At 47.2% G+C, this 12,847-nt stretch overlaps 4 protein-coding genes across 4 annotated transcripts; all 4 read left to right on the top strand.

Annotated features, from left to right (window-relative positions):
- Positions 1 to 28: 28 nt before the first annotated feature.
- On the top strand, positions 29 to 1,728 carry EV420DRAFT_1750132 (uncharacterized protein; the record flags this gene model as incomplete). Its single annotated transcript, XM_060480315.1, has 7 exons — positions 29 to 160; positions 192 to 266; positions 689 to 860; positions 965 to 980; positions 1,045 to 1,062; positions 1,115 to 1,452; positions 1,505 to 1,728. The coding sequence occupies 6 exons, from the start codon at positions 29 to 31 to the stop codon at positions 1,272 to 1,274; spliced, it is 573 nt and encodes a 190-aa protein (XP_060327711.1). The 3' UTR covers positions 1,275 to 1,452; positions 1,505 to 1,728.
- A 1,579-nt stretch (positions 1,729 to 3,307) lies between these two features.
- Positions 3,308 to 5,246, top strand: EV420DRAFT_1311942 (uncharacterized protein; the record flags this gene model as incomplete). Its single annotated transcript, XM_060468585.1, has 3 exons — positions 3,308 to 3,865; positions 3,922 to 4,949; positions 5,085 to 5,246. Exons 1-3 carry the CDS (start codon positions 3,517 to 3,519, stop codon positions 5,244 to 5,246), a joined length of 1,539 nt encoding a protein of 512 aa, XP_060327710.1. The 5' UTR covers positions 3,308 to 3,516.
- An 821-nt stretch (positions 5,247 to 6,067) lies between these two features.
- On the top strand, positions 6,068 to 7,233 carry EV420DRAFT_714188 (uncharacterized protein). The gene is made up of 2 exons (XM_060483192.1): positions 6,068 to 6,558; positions 6,616 to 7,233. Exons 1-2 carry the CDS (start codon positions 6,282 to 6,284, stop codon positions 7,056 to 7,058), a joined length of 720 nt encoding a protein of 239 aa, XP_060327709.1. The 5' UTR covers positions 6,068 to 6,281; the 3' UTR covers positions 7,059 to 7,233.
- Positions 7,234 to 7,378: 145 nt separating this feature from the next.
- Positions 7,379 to 10,895, top strand: EV420DRAFT_1560634 (uncharacterized protein; the record flags this gene model as incomplete). The annotated part of the gene is made up of 9 exons (XM_060473825.1): positions 7,379 to 7,498; positions 7,561 to 7,756; positions 9,376 to 10,082; positions 10,136 to 10,207; positions 10,256 to 10,300; positions 10,353 to 10,409; positions 10,464 to 10,539; positions 10,601 to 10,711; positions 10,762 to 10,895. Exons 2-9 carry the CDS (start codon positions 7,606 to 7,608, stop codon positions 10,893 to 10,895), a joined length of 1,353 nt encoding a protein of 450 aa, XP_060327708.1. The 5' UTR covers positions 7,379 to 7,498; positions 7,561 to 7,605.
- Positions 10,896 to 12,847: the final 1,952 nt, after the last annotated feature.

The raw sequence follows: 12,847 nt of genomic DNA, 5'->3' as shown, positions 1-12,847 counted from the left end.
GCCGGAAGTGCAGGCAATATAAGTGACCATGGACATCTTGAAGACGCGTAAAATGAGAGAAATGGCAAATATGAATCCCTCGCGAATTCTTGGAGATTGGGCTGGAAAGACGCGTTTGCCAGAACTCGGCATGTTTGGTGTGTCCCCGTTCACATCTCCCGTGGGTGCTGGTACCGGTGACGTAAAGATAGGCGCGTGGCCCAAGCTATCCCCTTCCTCCATACTTGCACATGGACGAGTCGCCGTGCATATGGATTAAAGAGAAGGTACGCGTGCCTACTATGGACCGGCGACGTGCATGAGTTGAAGGCAAAGTTGCAAATATTGAACAGCCTTCAATGCCGCAACAAGAAGATACTTTGGCACAAAGGAGAAGACGAGAACATAACACAAATAGCGAAAACCAGTGTGAAATGCAGTTGACAGAAAGCAAAGCATCACACGATCATGATCTCCATCTAGCGAGGTCTAGCGTCTAGGACCAAGAAAGACTTCATACATGTATCAAGCCGCGCTGCAAAAACTCCAGAAAGAGCAACAATAAGGCCCAATCTAGTACAGCAGACCGTCGGTGCAAGGGAGATATACCAGCACAGATCTTTTTGTAGGAGTGGGAGATGGCGAACGCACACGGCAAATGCCGAACGTCTTCCAACATGTCTTTTGCTCACCCTTCCATCTCGTCAAGGTCATACAAGAAGTGATACGCCGACAGAAGAATTTGGAGTGTGCAGGCATATTGATGAAGACAAAGTGGAACGCGGCTTGGGTTTTGACAGGGCAAGCGACGTTACCGCGGCGAAGTCGTAGTGGTAGGCTTCGTTGTGAGCCCAGCCTAGCGGTAATGAGCAGATGCAATGGTATGTTTTCTCCACCATTATAGTTGCCTATACTTACTGTTCTGACCATTCACCAGAGAATGGGATAACAACATCTCTGATTGTAAATGCGGGAAAATAAATAGGTGGCAGTTACAGCAGGTAACGAAGTACAGTACGAGCATTTTCTGCATCCGTAACGTGTCACTGAACTCGAATCGTGCAGTATTCTGGCAGGAGTACTGTGCGTTTTCTTCTTTTTTCCCTTCAAGCGGCTTTTTTGACTAGATGTGTAGTTTCAAGTCTGCGAGCACAATCACGCGAGGCGCTATCCTCGCCCTTCCCGATGGCGCCGAACGTTACGATTGTGAAGTCCCCGGTCTACTCGGGGAATATACTGCCGTGAATGCTCACAGTCGGTACCAATATTACAATGAAAAGACCAAGGCACGGTGATCCACAACGGTACGCTTATCTCGTCGCTGGATGCAACAAGGCTCGCTCTTGGAATGCCACTTACCGGATTTCAGATTCGGACAGTCAGATGTATGTCCTTGGAGAAGGATGCATCAGCATTGAGTACAACAGTCTCAACGGTTGACTCGGATCGGGTCTAATTTTGGCATGCACACAGGTATGTAGCCGCTTGCTAATATTAGAATCCAACGTTGACTCCCAGTGAATAGTCCGTGTGTTTATCACGATTATCATGCGTTTTAATCTGTCGCCCCTTGGAGAACCTAAGATAATGGTGTGCCTGGTCCAGAAACAGATCTAAGAAGATTTATCTCGTTTTCTGAGGTTTCTTTTCTGTTCAGCAGCTGTAAATCGGCGAATAATCCTTTAAATCGTGCCCTTCAGATTCTTTTTGATTTTCTGATACATTTCTCAGATTTATAACGCTGCAATTCAGCTTGTATTGAATATTATACATATGATACAAAGTCGTTAGTTGCTATCCAAAGATGCCTGGCCCATCGCCGAAGCTACACATTCCCGCAACGACATCGTCAAGGCACTGGGAGTACTCTATTAGTGCAACGGTCAGCCAGGTAAAGTGAATCCTCACCTTATCAACAAAGCAACATCAGTACCAGTCATTGCCTTTCCATGGTTAGGCCTGCATGACCTGCATAAGCAAATCGCAATATGAAAGGAACGGCCAAAATGTACTCGCCGTGGCAGGGAAAAGTTGTTATTATGGCGGTAGTCATAGTGGCATCCTATTGTAGCGTTTGTGGTCTAGTATTACCGCATTTTGTGAATCGTAAGTATCTGGTCTAGGGAGAGCTGCAATCGCGTACCATATCATTGCCCTCACATGCACTAGCATCAACGACATGCCGCCTGCCCAGACCCTAATGAAGTGCATATATGCGCCGAATTCCATCATATGATTGTATATGAGAGGGTATAAACGACAATTGGCAGAGGCGAGGCAGTAGTCAACGTCGTTACAACATTGGCGAACACCGGCAATGGTGGTGGTGGTGGTAGGGAGGAAAGAAGGCATCGTCACAACCGCGTGACACCTTGCATATTTAGCAGTCTACTCCGACTCGGAGAGGTCTGGTTTGAACTTATTCGAAGTCGATGGGTTGAAGTGTACGTGCATTCGGTTTATTTGTTATGCCGAAAGAAAGAACGATAGAAATTTTTTTGCAAGGTTTGGGAGGATTAGGTTTTGAAATAAATCTGACAAGTTTCGACGAGCTTCTAAGGAGTTTTGCAGTGGCGAGCTAACGAAAAGTCCGAAATAAATTGAAAATAACCGAAATGAACAGAAAAAATCAATATAAATCGAGAGTAACAGAAGCAAATACAGGCGCTATTCACTGGGGTTGACTATCCGTTGTGTAGTGGTTTGAGAGAGAATAGGACGGTATACATCACAAGCGCGGCTGATGAAGGAGAAAATGTCTGCCTTCCGCGGTATCCCTGTAGAGCCGTCAGTCAAGCCGTCTTCCAGTGTCACGTAAACTCATCTCCCCTCAGACAAATATCCACCATAGACGTCATCGAACATCGCGCGTGTATTATCGTCTTTTTGTTGAGGATGATCCTTCGCATCGGTACCTTCACCCAGAAATGAAGCTCGCAGTGCGCACACGTCTATTTGTGCAACATGAAGAAAGACTGTGCCTGACAGGAACTGTGACGCGCCGATATACATTCATGGTGTATGTATTTCTGGCGGATATCCAGATGTACAACCCGTAGCGTAATGGCTGAAACATGTTGAGGATATGAAGAAGGGACAAGACAGATACTGGTGCCGTATTTCTTCGTTTCATATCCACCAATTATTAGCATATCTGACCCGCTCGTATAGCATTCTAGATGCTACATTCGTCTCAATCCTAAAACAGAGATAGTATATAAAAACCTCGCTCTCTCTCTCGCCTATTCTCTTCATATATGTTGCGCTTGGAAATCTCCCTAAGCCCGTCCTTCCGGTTCATCGAGACGTTCGTCTCGAACTTCTAGTTGCAGTCTGCACGGCTGGTACATTCCCTCGTTTGGGCCTGAATGAATGCTAAACTTGTACCCCTTGTAGAAATCTCGTGTTTTCACATCATCTTTGATTGCCAAATCGGAGAACGTGGAGCCATCTCAATTAAACGTAAGGATATGCCTACTATCATGCTCCAGCTTACGGAGCGTCATGTTTCAACGCTAGGACTGGGAGTTCATCGACATGAAAATCCTAATTGTCGTCTTCTTGCTCGTCATGAATGTCAGTAGTGCCCTAGATGACAGCGAAGGCTCCTCAGGTTTACCTCCCTGTTCGAAAGAAGTCAGGACGAAACTGAGCATCATCTGGAGCTGTCTAGCTACGATATTCGCATCCACCTGGCTCGCTGTACATCCCAACGTCCCGGGGCGTAACCTTACTAAGGAAGGATCCTTGTGGCGGATTTTTGATCGTCGAGCAATGATGTGTTCTCTTGAGCGCCTGAAATTGATGCTGATCGCGATTCTGGCGCCGGAGGCCTCGGTCGGGTGGGCTATACGTCAATTCCTAGTCGCAAGGAAGGTTCGCGCATGTAAAGCATTTACGATTTAGTTTTCATAACCCATGAGCTGACTTCCTACGTGGTAGATTCCTCCAAGGACCACGAACTGAAGCTGGTCCACGGTTTTTTCGTTAGCATGGGAGGGTTCTATTACGGAAAGGAAGAAAAGCTCGTCACTTTAAAAGACGTTCCCAAGTTCTTGGAGCCACTGGCAAAAGTCCGCGACTTCGAGATCAAGGACAAGAGTAAAGGAGACGCGCTTTCTAAAATGGTTGCCGTCCTCCAAATATCTTGGTTCGTGGTCCAATGTTGTGCACGAGCTATTTGGAAGTTGCCTATCACGCTGCTGGAGATGTCGGCCCTTGCATTTGCGATGCTGAGCATCGCTTCTTATGCGGCATGGTGGGAAAAGCCGGTTGATGTCCTGTATCATATTCGTCTCGAAGAGCATTCTTCGCTGGATCAAGATCAGGATGATCGTGCGTCCCCTGAAGTTTTTGATCCCTTTGATGTCGACACAAAAACGACGGCTCTATCTCCTACTAGAAGCTTTGACACCTTCGACAAGCCTTCGGGAGTCAATAGCTCAAACCCCACAGAACTCCCTTCTCCTCTCAATATGACTTCTTTTGAACCAACCGTGGGTTATAGCAGTGGATGGCTTGACAGTTCTCTTGCAGTCGGCACTTCAGCTCCGAAGGATACCACTCCCTCTCCTGGACCTTCTCTACTAAAATTCATACAAGACTGTTTCAAGACTGTTGAGCGTTGGGGAAAGAGAGCCATCCGACCTTTCACGGGGATATACTTCTCGATGATGGGCTTTATATTTGGCGATGACATTGGCTCGGGGATTGAAAGACCTGTGCCAACTGCTGCAATCGGTGCCGTGGGGATGTCATGCTGCGATGGCGGTACATCAACGGAGGCAGACCATTTTCTGGTGCGTTTGTTAGCAGTGCTTTATGTGGGAGGCCTGTTTGGGGCAATCCACTGTGCGGCTTGGTCATTTGACTTTCCTTCGCACACGGAAAAGGTACTTTGGCGAGCGTCATCTCTTGCGATTGTAATTGGCCTATTCTATGGCGTCGGTCATATACTCATGCGCAAAGGAGTGTTCACCCTTTTTACTGTAATAAGCCGCCTAATACAACAAGCGCAGAAGGGCGTTAGGCGCAGTCATGTTTCGGACAGGATTTCCCCACTGTCTAACAATTATATCGTGATGGAAAAGAATAGTGTTCTCAAGACATCCATGAACTTTGGGTCGATTGTCTTGTCTGTTTTGGCTGTTGGCGTGTACATCGTAGCGCGGATTACTTTGATTATCCTTGCACTCTTAGAATTCCGTTCATTGCCGCCACTGGCTCTTCGTACCGTAAATTGGACAACGTTCATACCTCATATATGATATTACGATTTTCTCTACCTGCCCACGTTGCTGTAGTAATACACAAGGAAAAATTCACTGCGGTATATCTCGCTATGTAGAATGTGTAACATCCCACCATTGCACAAGATTCTTGACAATAAAATTCCAGACGTTGCGGAATTTCGATGCGATACGATCCGGCAACTGCCGAATGTAGTTTTGTTTCCCAATTTTCCAATTCGATTTTTTGTCTTTGCGTATGCGTCCTCTTACCGGCGCCGATACACAGACTCTGGCCTCGCGCGCTCTGAATGGACGACGTATACGGCCTTCCGATATTACAGAAACAGGATACGTGCTGCTGCTCGCTCATTTTCTGCTGCTTCAAGTTTGCAATGTAGCCTTCAGCCCATCCTAGGTTGCGTTTACTTCTTGTCAATGCCCTTGCAAAGTCGAGAGTGGAGCAACCCGTGCATAGACAATGCCCTCTAACGTCAATGTTTAACGATGCTGCTTTCATCATCCCTGATATCGAAGTCTGGAGTTACTCAAAGTCTCTTTTCTACCCGCCAATATTCTCTCCCCCGAGAGGAGAGTGCGACAAGGAGAGTATGCACGAATACTCACATCGATGGACGTTTGGAGAAGTTAGAGTGAGTGGTAAGTAGGCTCGCTTTGGTAACTGGTTCACACAAAATAACAGTATCCTTTATTTCCAAAGTCATCATTAGCGACCTTTTGCTGCCAACGTTCAAACGTTCACCCTCACCTGTAGAATCGTTTCCTTCCCAATCTGATATCCTACTGCTCGCATTCAGATTCACCTCAAGACCAAAGTTCAAACCATGCCCTGACACATACCACACGTTGTACTTCTCTGGAAAAGGCGTGGTACGCCACTACACGCGAAGGAGACAAATGCAGCTCATCTGCGGGCGAGTCCTAGCATAGCCCTACCGGGTCCTGCACATCGACGTGTTCTGGTGTCCTTGGTCCTCCCGGGCCGGTGGGGTTAAAAAGTCTCGTCGGTTTCCCCCCAAGCTTCCCCGTACTTTCCTACAATCCCATTCTAACATGGACCCATTTTTTTTAGGCCTTGATCTATCGACTCTAGGGCTGAAGGCTGTCGTCGTCCAGGAAGACTGCATCATCGTCCACGAGTCTGCAGTACACTTTGACCGCGACTTACCTCACTATGGAACCACAAACGGTGCTATTCGAGACTTGGAAGGCGAGGTCACATCCCCAGTTGAGATGTGGTTGGAAGTGTACGATCTTCTTATGACCCGTATGAAGGCAGCAGGAGTCGACTTCTCTGCTGTTTCAGCCATATCTGGGGACGGACAAATAAGTGGATATTCTATTGATGCATGTTTCTCATTGTGACTCTTTAATACCTTTTTAATAGCAACACGGTTCTGTCTATTGGTCCCACGACGCCGAAGCTCTTTAGCCAACTTGGATGTATCAAAGAATTTGCCTAGCCAGTTATCTTCGAAGGCTTTCTCATTGCAGAAAGTGTCCATCTGGCAGGACTCCTCCACCACCCGTGAATGCTGTGAACTGGAGGATACCGTTGGTGGCGCCCAAGCTCTCATGGACATCAGTGCATACGAACGTTTTACTTATTTCAGGCCGCTTCCGCAGACTACGCACCCTAGAAGTTTACGAGCCACGTCCCATGTTTCGTCGTTTATGCCGTCTTTGTTTCTTGGCAAGATTGCACCTATTGAAATATCGGACGCTAGCGCTGAATTAGTAATCCGCAACACGCCACGTAATGGGCGAAGGCGCGGGGGTATAGTGTCCTACTGCTACGTACGTCTATACCGTTACTCGTTGTACTACTAATCTACTGTTCGACTCTATGGGACGTGTAACTCTCGGGTAGAATTCTATGTGGCTGTTTTCGGTCTGCTGGTGGCATGAACTTAATGGAGATCTTTACTTCACTCGTATTCATTTGTGCTTATCATGGGGCCAGAACTTGCTCAGCCGTTCTCGTCCAGGCTGAAAATCTGCTCCGTCACCTTGGAATAACGACGTCTATTCTTGGAAACCTCCAAATCGAGGAAGATCTCCGTGGCTCAGCGCTCACTGGTGAGTCGCTCAAGGCTGAGAGCTGACGGCAATCCTAATGTGCCAAGCCTTGACTCATGACTAGGCATAATCAAAGATTGTATGGCTTCAGAAAGTCTATAAGAACGAGCGTTATCTAGCCTTAAGCTTTGTCATCAGCAAACACTCAAGCAGTAAACATCCAATCGAACCTTTTCAAAACCACCAAAACCGTGAGTCAAGAACTTCATCCTATCCTTTCCTCGGAATGTCAACTCAACTGACAGCGATTCAGAGGTCTAGGATTTGGATTTCAGACGCCTCTTTCAACTCAACAACAATGTCCCAACGGGCTCAAGACATCTACCCTTCATCGATGCTGTCCAAGGTTCACGGTTATCCGTTGTGGCTTCCAGACATGCCTTCAAATTTGCCTGACGCTTATCTTTGCCATGGAACCCAAATCGACGACGTCGGATATCTTGGGCACGGTGAATTCTGCGTTATCCAAATGCGTGGATGCGTTGCCTTGCGTTATCGCTCCTGCGTTTGCGTTTGCGTTCGAACGCATGCGTTTCCTAAAAAGGCAGTTGCGTTAGTTGAAATGCGTTTGCGTTTGCGTGCGTGACATCCTTGCGTTTCACCTGCAGACGCGTCGCGGCGTGACACAACCCAATCCCTCATGCCGCGACGGGAGCCCGTCAATTCGAGATCTTGTTAGAATACGGATCGCTATTTTTAGATGTCGGAGCTTGCTTGAATATTCTCGCTCATTCTCCCCATATTCCCCGGACGCACTCATTTTATCAGTGATACTGTCATACATTCTAGTGCATTCTATTTATTCTGGTAGTATAAAATCCTTGTAGTTAGTACAGCATTGCTAGCGCAATTGCTGTGAACATTAGTTCAAGTTTCCGCCCACTTGTGAACCACGAGTTCTTGCACAGATCTTGCCTCAAAAATTTCATGGGTATCCTCGTAAGTCAGTGATGTACTTGAAAGATGTCTCCCTAATGCTTCTAATTAACAGAAAAAAATTAGGCGTGCAATAGGCACCTAGCTGCTGGAAGCGGATTCCGATTCCAACAAGATTCCAAGGATTTTTGACAAAGAGGAGCTGGAGCAGTGGCATAAGATGGAACAAGAGAAGGAGGAGGAAAGAGAACGAGTGCAAAAAGCCATACGTCCACGACCCAGAATGCTGTCAAATGGTACCGGAAAGCGTCGGGCTGAGGCTGATATACCTACCAGATCAGATGACTCGGGGACAGCTGATACTAACAAAAATCATTGCTGACCTGCTAAGCGAAGCTGCAGACAATCGGAGAGCAATGATTCTCGCTTGTAGACACTAGAATACTGTACTATTTCTTATCACAGAAGTGGTAGCCTTGTAGGTAAGGGAATGCCTTGAAGGCACCGTTAAACCATTATTATGGATATTGATTGGGAAGTTTATACGGTTTTAAGGTATTTTATAGTAAAAGATATGCGAAATAAATCAATACGAGGCCACGGAAGGACGAAAAGCATGTTGGGCAAGTTCAACTCCAATGAAACGCAAATGTGACGAGTATGTCACACTTGCGTTCAAACCTTGTAACGCATGCGTTTTTGTCTCTTGACGTGCGTGGGCTGCCTGTGCGTTTGCGTGAATATTTAAACGCTTGCGAGAATGTTCAAAACGCTTTCGTTACCATGTGAACGCATGCGTAAATCAAGTGAACGCGTGCGTTAATGATTCAGACGCAACCATCACGAAGTTGATGCATTGCGTTCATAGGATGGGACTTGCGTTAGGCCTGCAGTCGATTAATTGTGTATCTGGGGCACCTTGTATGTAACTTATTTGATGTATGTTGTGTCTGAAACAACTGAGTTACCTCTATTAAGTATATATAACATTGTTATGACATGCTATGTTCATCCGAAAATTAAGATATATTCGAAGGACTCAAGAACATTAAATAGCACTCGCATTCGTAGACAATGGCACGCACACGACACCATATACACGCAATGATGGAAACGCAAATGAACGCACCCGAAACGCAAATGAACGCAAACAAAACGCAAGCAAACGCAAGCACGCAGCACGCAAACGCAGAATTCTCCTCGCCCGGATATCTTGACGAATACGGAGGATTCGAATATCTCTTCAATGTGTGCAAGAGTGCTGAGGATCCCGTAAATCTGAACAGGGTTCCTCCCGACTTTGAACCCATTCAGAGTCCTGGGGTACTAGAACAGCGTGGTTTCGATAAGGATTCGGTGATCACCAGTACATCTGTTGTGGTACAAAGGTCGACTGAAACCAAGTATGTTTCCTGCTACTACTCAACTGTTCCCATTTTGACTTGTAACAGTAGTTTTCAATTCCCGAGTTCAAACACTCGGGGTGCAGTACTCATCCTTCTCGATGGCAGCGAATCTTACAATTCCAAGAATCCTAGTTTGCTTGCGGAATATGCAGCTGCCAACGCTCATAGCTGGTACAAATATGTTAATGACGATCAGGGGAGGATGATCCCGAACGGCTCGCTATACCTAGTCACTGGATGCGACAAATGCCGCTCTTGGGGTAACGGATGCTTCGCCGACTGGCATCCTACACTGGAATTCTACGCTCCTGAACCGGAAAAGCCACACTACCAGTGGGTGAAACACTCTGCGAGCGGACTTCACCTTCGGTATCACCATAGCGAAGGAACGGTTGCGAATCAGACTATCTTCCTGCGCGGATACTCCATCTCTGTTCGTACCAAGAGGGAAGACAGCATACTACGGTGGATTCTGGGAATGTCGAGAACACGGGTGGGCATGATTCATTTTGTTTTTCAAGCCGTGACGTTGAAATGTGATCGCAGGACGCGATTCCATACTGCCCTCCACATAGGCTGCCTGGTGTGTGGGTTCAGCGATTCCCGGCCGAAGGCGAGGTAGGTGGTATCAGTCCTCCAACGTGGGGATGTATTGATTGGATTTAGATTGTTAATCCCTCAGCGTCGATAAACAATCATATATTGGACACCGTAAGCTCTCGGTGTCTCTGTAAAGATGTACTCAGCTCACCCCGACTCCTAGTACTGTAGCACCAATGTCGCACTGACTCATGATCACTACATGGGCATGGTAAATAATGTATGTTGCTGTACCTGTGGCGAGTCTTCCACTTGTACTAACAAGGTTTGCTAGGTTCAAAAACTGCTCAAGGCTGTAGAGCTTGCGAACGATTTCATCCCCAATACCGACCTAGTTTTCATCACCAAAAGTAAGACATATGTCTATCGTTGACTCGTACTTGTGCCTGAATCCTAACTGCTTGCTTTTAGGCTCAGGAACGAACGGTGCATGGATAGCTAACCGAGGTTTCACAGATATACTCGGAAACCAACGCCGGAGGCTCGACTCGAAGGATGCGGAAATACTAGAAAAACTGACGCGTACGTTTTGTAGTCTCGTCTCAGAGCACTCCATACTGACCGGTCTTTAGGTTGTACACCTGAACAGACTAAGGGTATAATAGGGCTACGGCCGCGTTTACCGGTTCGAACTCGATTAATGCTAGCGCTGAGAGGCGGTGATACCCGGAGGTGGTGGAAAAAAGATGACAAAAGAGTACGGTGAGAAGGGCATCCCTCACAGCTTCGCGAGCACATACTTGTGGAACCTGTATATTATGCTGGACAATCCAACAGATCTCAGAGTCGGACGTGGTCCACATCGGTAGGAGGAGAGGAACTACTTGTAGAGGTTCAGTTGGTGTGACGAAGATAACCAATGAGTAGTAGGGTGTCCTAAGTACTTGCGGTATTTTACCGCCCTCGTGCCGCCACCCAACACGCATGCGGCAAATGCCGAATGACTAATCACGACTACTCCGCCCTTCCACCACCGCCACCACCACCATCTCGTCAAGGTCATACACGTAGAAGTGATACGCCAATAGAAGAATTTGAGAATGCAGGCGTAATTTATGAAGACGAAGCGAGACCCGGCTCGGGTCTTGAAGCTGCGTCATATCATGGGTGGCTGCAGGGCAAGCAATTTACGGCGGTGAGGTTGTCGTAGTAGGCTTCATTGTATGGGGTAGTGGTAACGAGTATAGGCAATGGTATGTTTTCTCCGCCATTATCATTGCCTATACTTACTGTTTTGATTATTCACCAGGAGGATAACAACATCCTCTGATTGCAAATGCGGGGAATTAACCAGGCAGCAACTACAGCAGGTAACGAGCATTTTCTGCATCCATAATGTGTCACTAAACTCGAATTGTGCAGTATCTTCTCAGCTCCGTCGTCGTCCTCTCAATGGGAAACACGCTCGTCCGAGATGCTATGCTCGGGTGGGATTTGCCTGAGGAAGATGTTGACATCGTTGAACTTGTCTTCCAGGATCATCATAAGAGCTTAGTGTACACATCTGGACTGGACGGGAAGGTAGACGCGTCCTTGGAGAATGCGGCAAGACACGTCGTGCAGCAGAAATTTACGCTCTGCGACTGACTGGCATGGCAATCATGAACGCTGTACCATGTATTCCTTCTACTCGACGTCGCCGTTCGTACGAGGCAGGCAGGCAGCAAGCTCCGGGACAAGCTCCTCTCTATCCTCCCCCCCCAAAAAGACCCGTCCATATTTCGTTCCGATTCCTCTGCTACCCACTACGGAGTGTCCTCAGTAGAGAGACTAGTACCGCCTCTCTTCAGCTTCGGAGACATGTGGTATTTTGTATCGGTGCAAGTGGCTTAGAACAAAGTCTCTGCTGAGCTCGGAAGCAACCCCAATCTCGCATTCTTCCCGTCCGAAGCGATGCCTTCTCTCCGACCTAGGTTTGGTCTACTCGCGCAGTCCTCGGTCGTCTTTTGTGCACTCGGAATGGACGACATCTCATTATTTGTCCATTGGGAACGTGAGTAAACCCGGTTTTACAACTCAGGCATCTATACAGTGTTTTGCTGAGGGTGTTAGACGAGTCTGATGGGAATCCCCCAACTAAATTTTCGGGTACTGTCGTTTCTATGTCCTGCGTAGCTTCGCGAGCCCCACACAGGAAGAGAGACTGCCCCACGAATCCGTGGATCAAATAATTCACGTTGATACCCTTGTCCATTTTCTCCCGTACTGCTGTACTACTGCTACAACTGCCATATACCTCATCTCGATCTCATCTAGTATCTCGCTCGTTATTGTATGCTACCAATCGAGGAGACCATCAATTTCTGCAGAATACGACCCTGCAAACTAAACCATGATTAGCCTCATTTCAAAATGTGTGCAGGACACGTCCTCCTTCGATTGAATAATGCCAGGACTTAAAGGACGCTGTGGTTAATACGTCTGGTACCTGGGGCTCGACTCCCCGCTCCAGCATCCGGTTGCGTAAAATCTCGGTCTACTTTTTCTTCTCACATTGAACGGAATAAATTTGAGGGAGCGCGCACGACAATATGCGCGCCCCTCTCGTACCAAGTTCTGATTACAGAGCAGAAGAGTGAATGCTATTAACAAGACTTTATGAAGTTGAGTTAGCAATGGCAAGTCTTACGGCGGTTTTATAGTCCCATACTGTTATCT

The sequence above is a fragment of the Desarmillaria tabescens genome, assembly GCF_030435595.1.
Source record: "Desarmillaria tabescens strain CCBAS 213 chromosome Unknown EV420scaffold_33, whole genome shotgun sequence".
NCBI classification, from domain to species: domain Eukaryota; kingdom Fungi; phylum Basidiomycota; class Agaricomycetes; order Agaricales; family Physalacriaceae; genus Desarmillaria; species Desarmillaria tabescens.
The sequence above is the reverse complement of the archived record's forward strand: the minus strand, read 5'-3'. Positions and strand labels throughout refer to the sequence as shown.

What these genes read in the sequence shown, in the direction of transcription:
- EV420DRAFT_714188 (XM_060483192.1), top strand. Translation starts at nt 6,282, where the DNA reads ATGGACCCATTTTTTTTAGGCCTTGATCTATCGACTCTAGGGCTGAAG. An exon ending in ATCTGGGGACGGACAAATAA is followed by an intron (nt 6,559 to 6,615) that starts GTGGATATTCTA and finishes CCTTTTTAATAG; the next exon opens with CAACACGGTTCTGTCTATTG.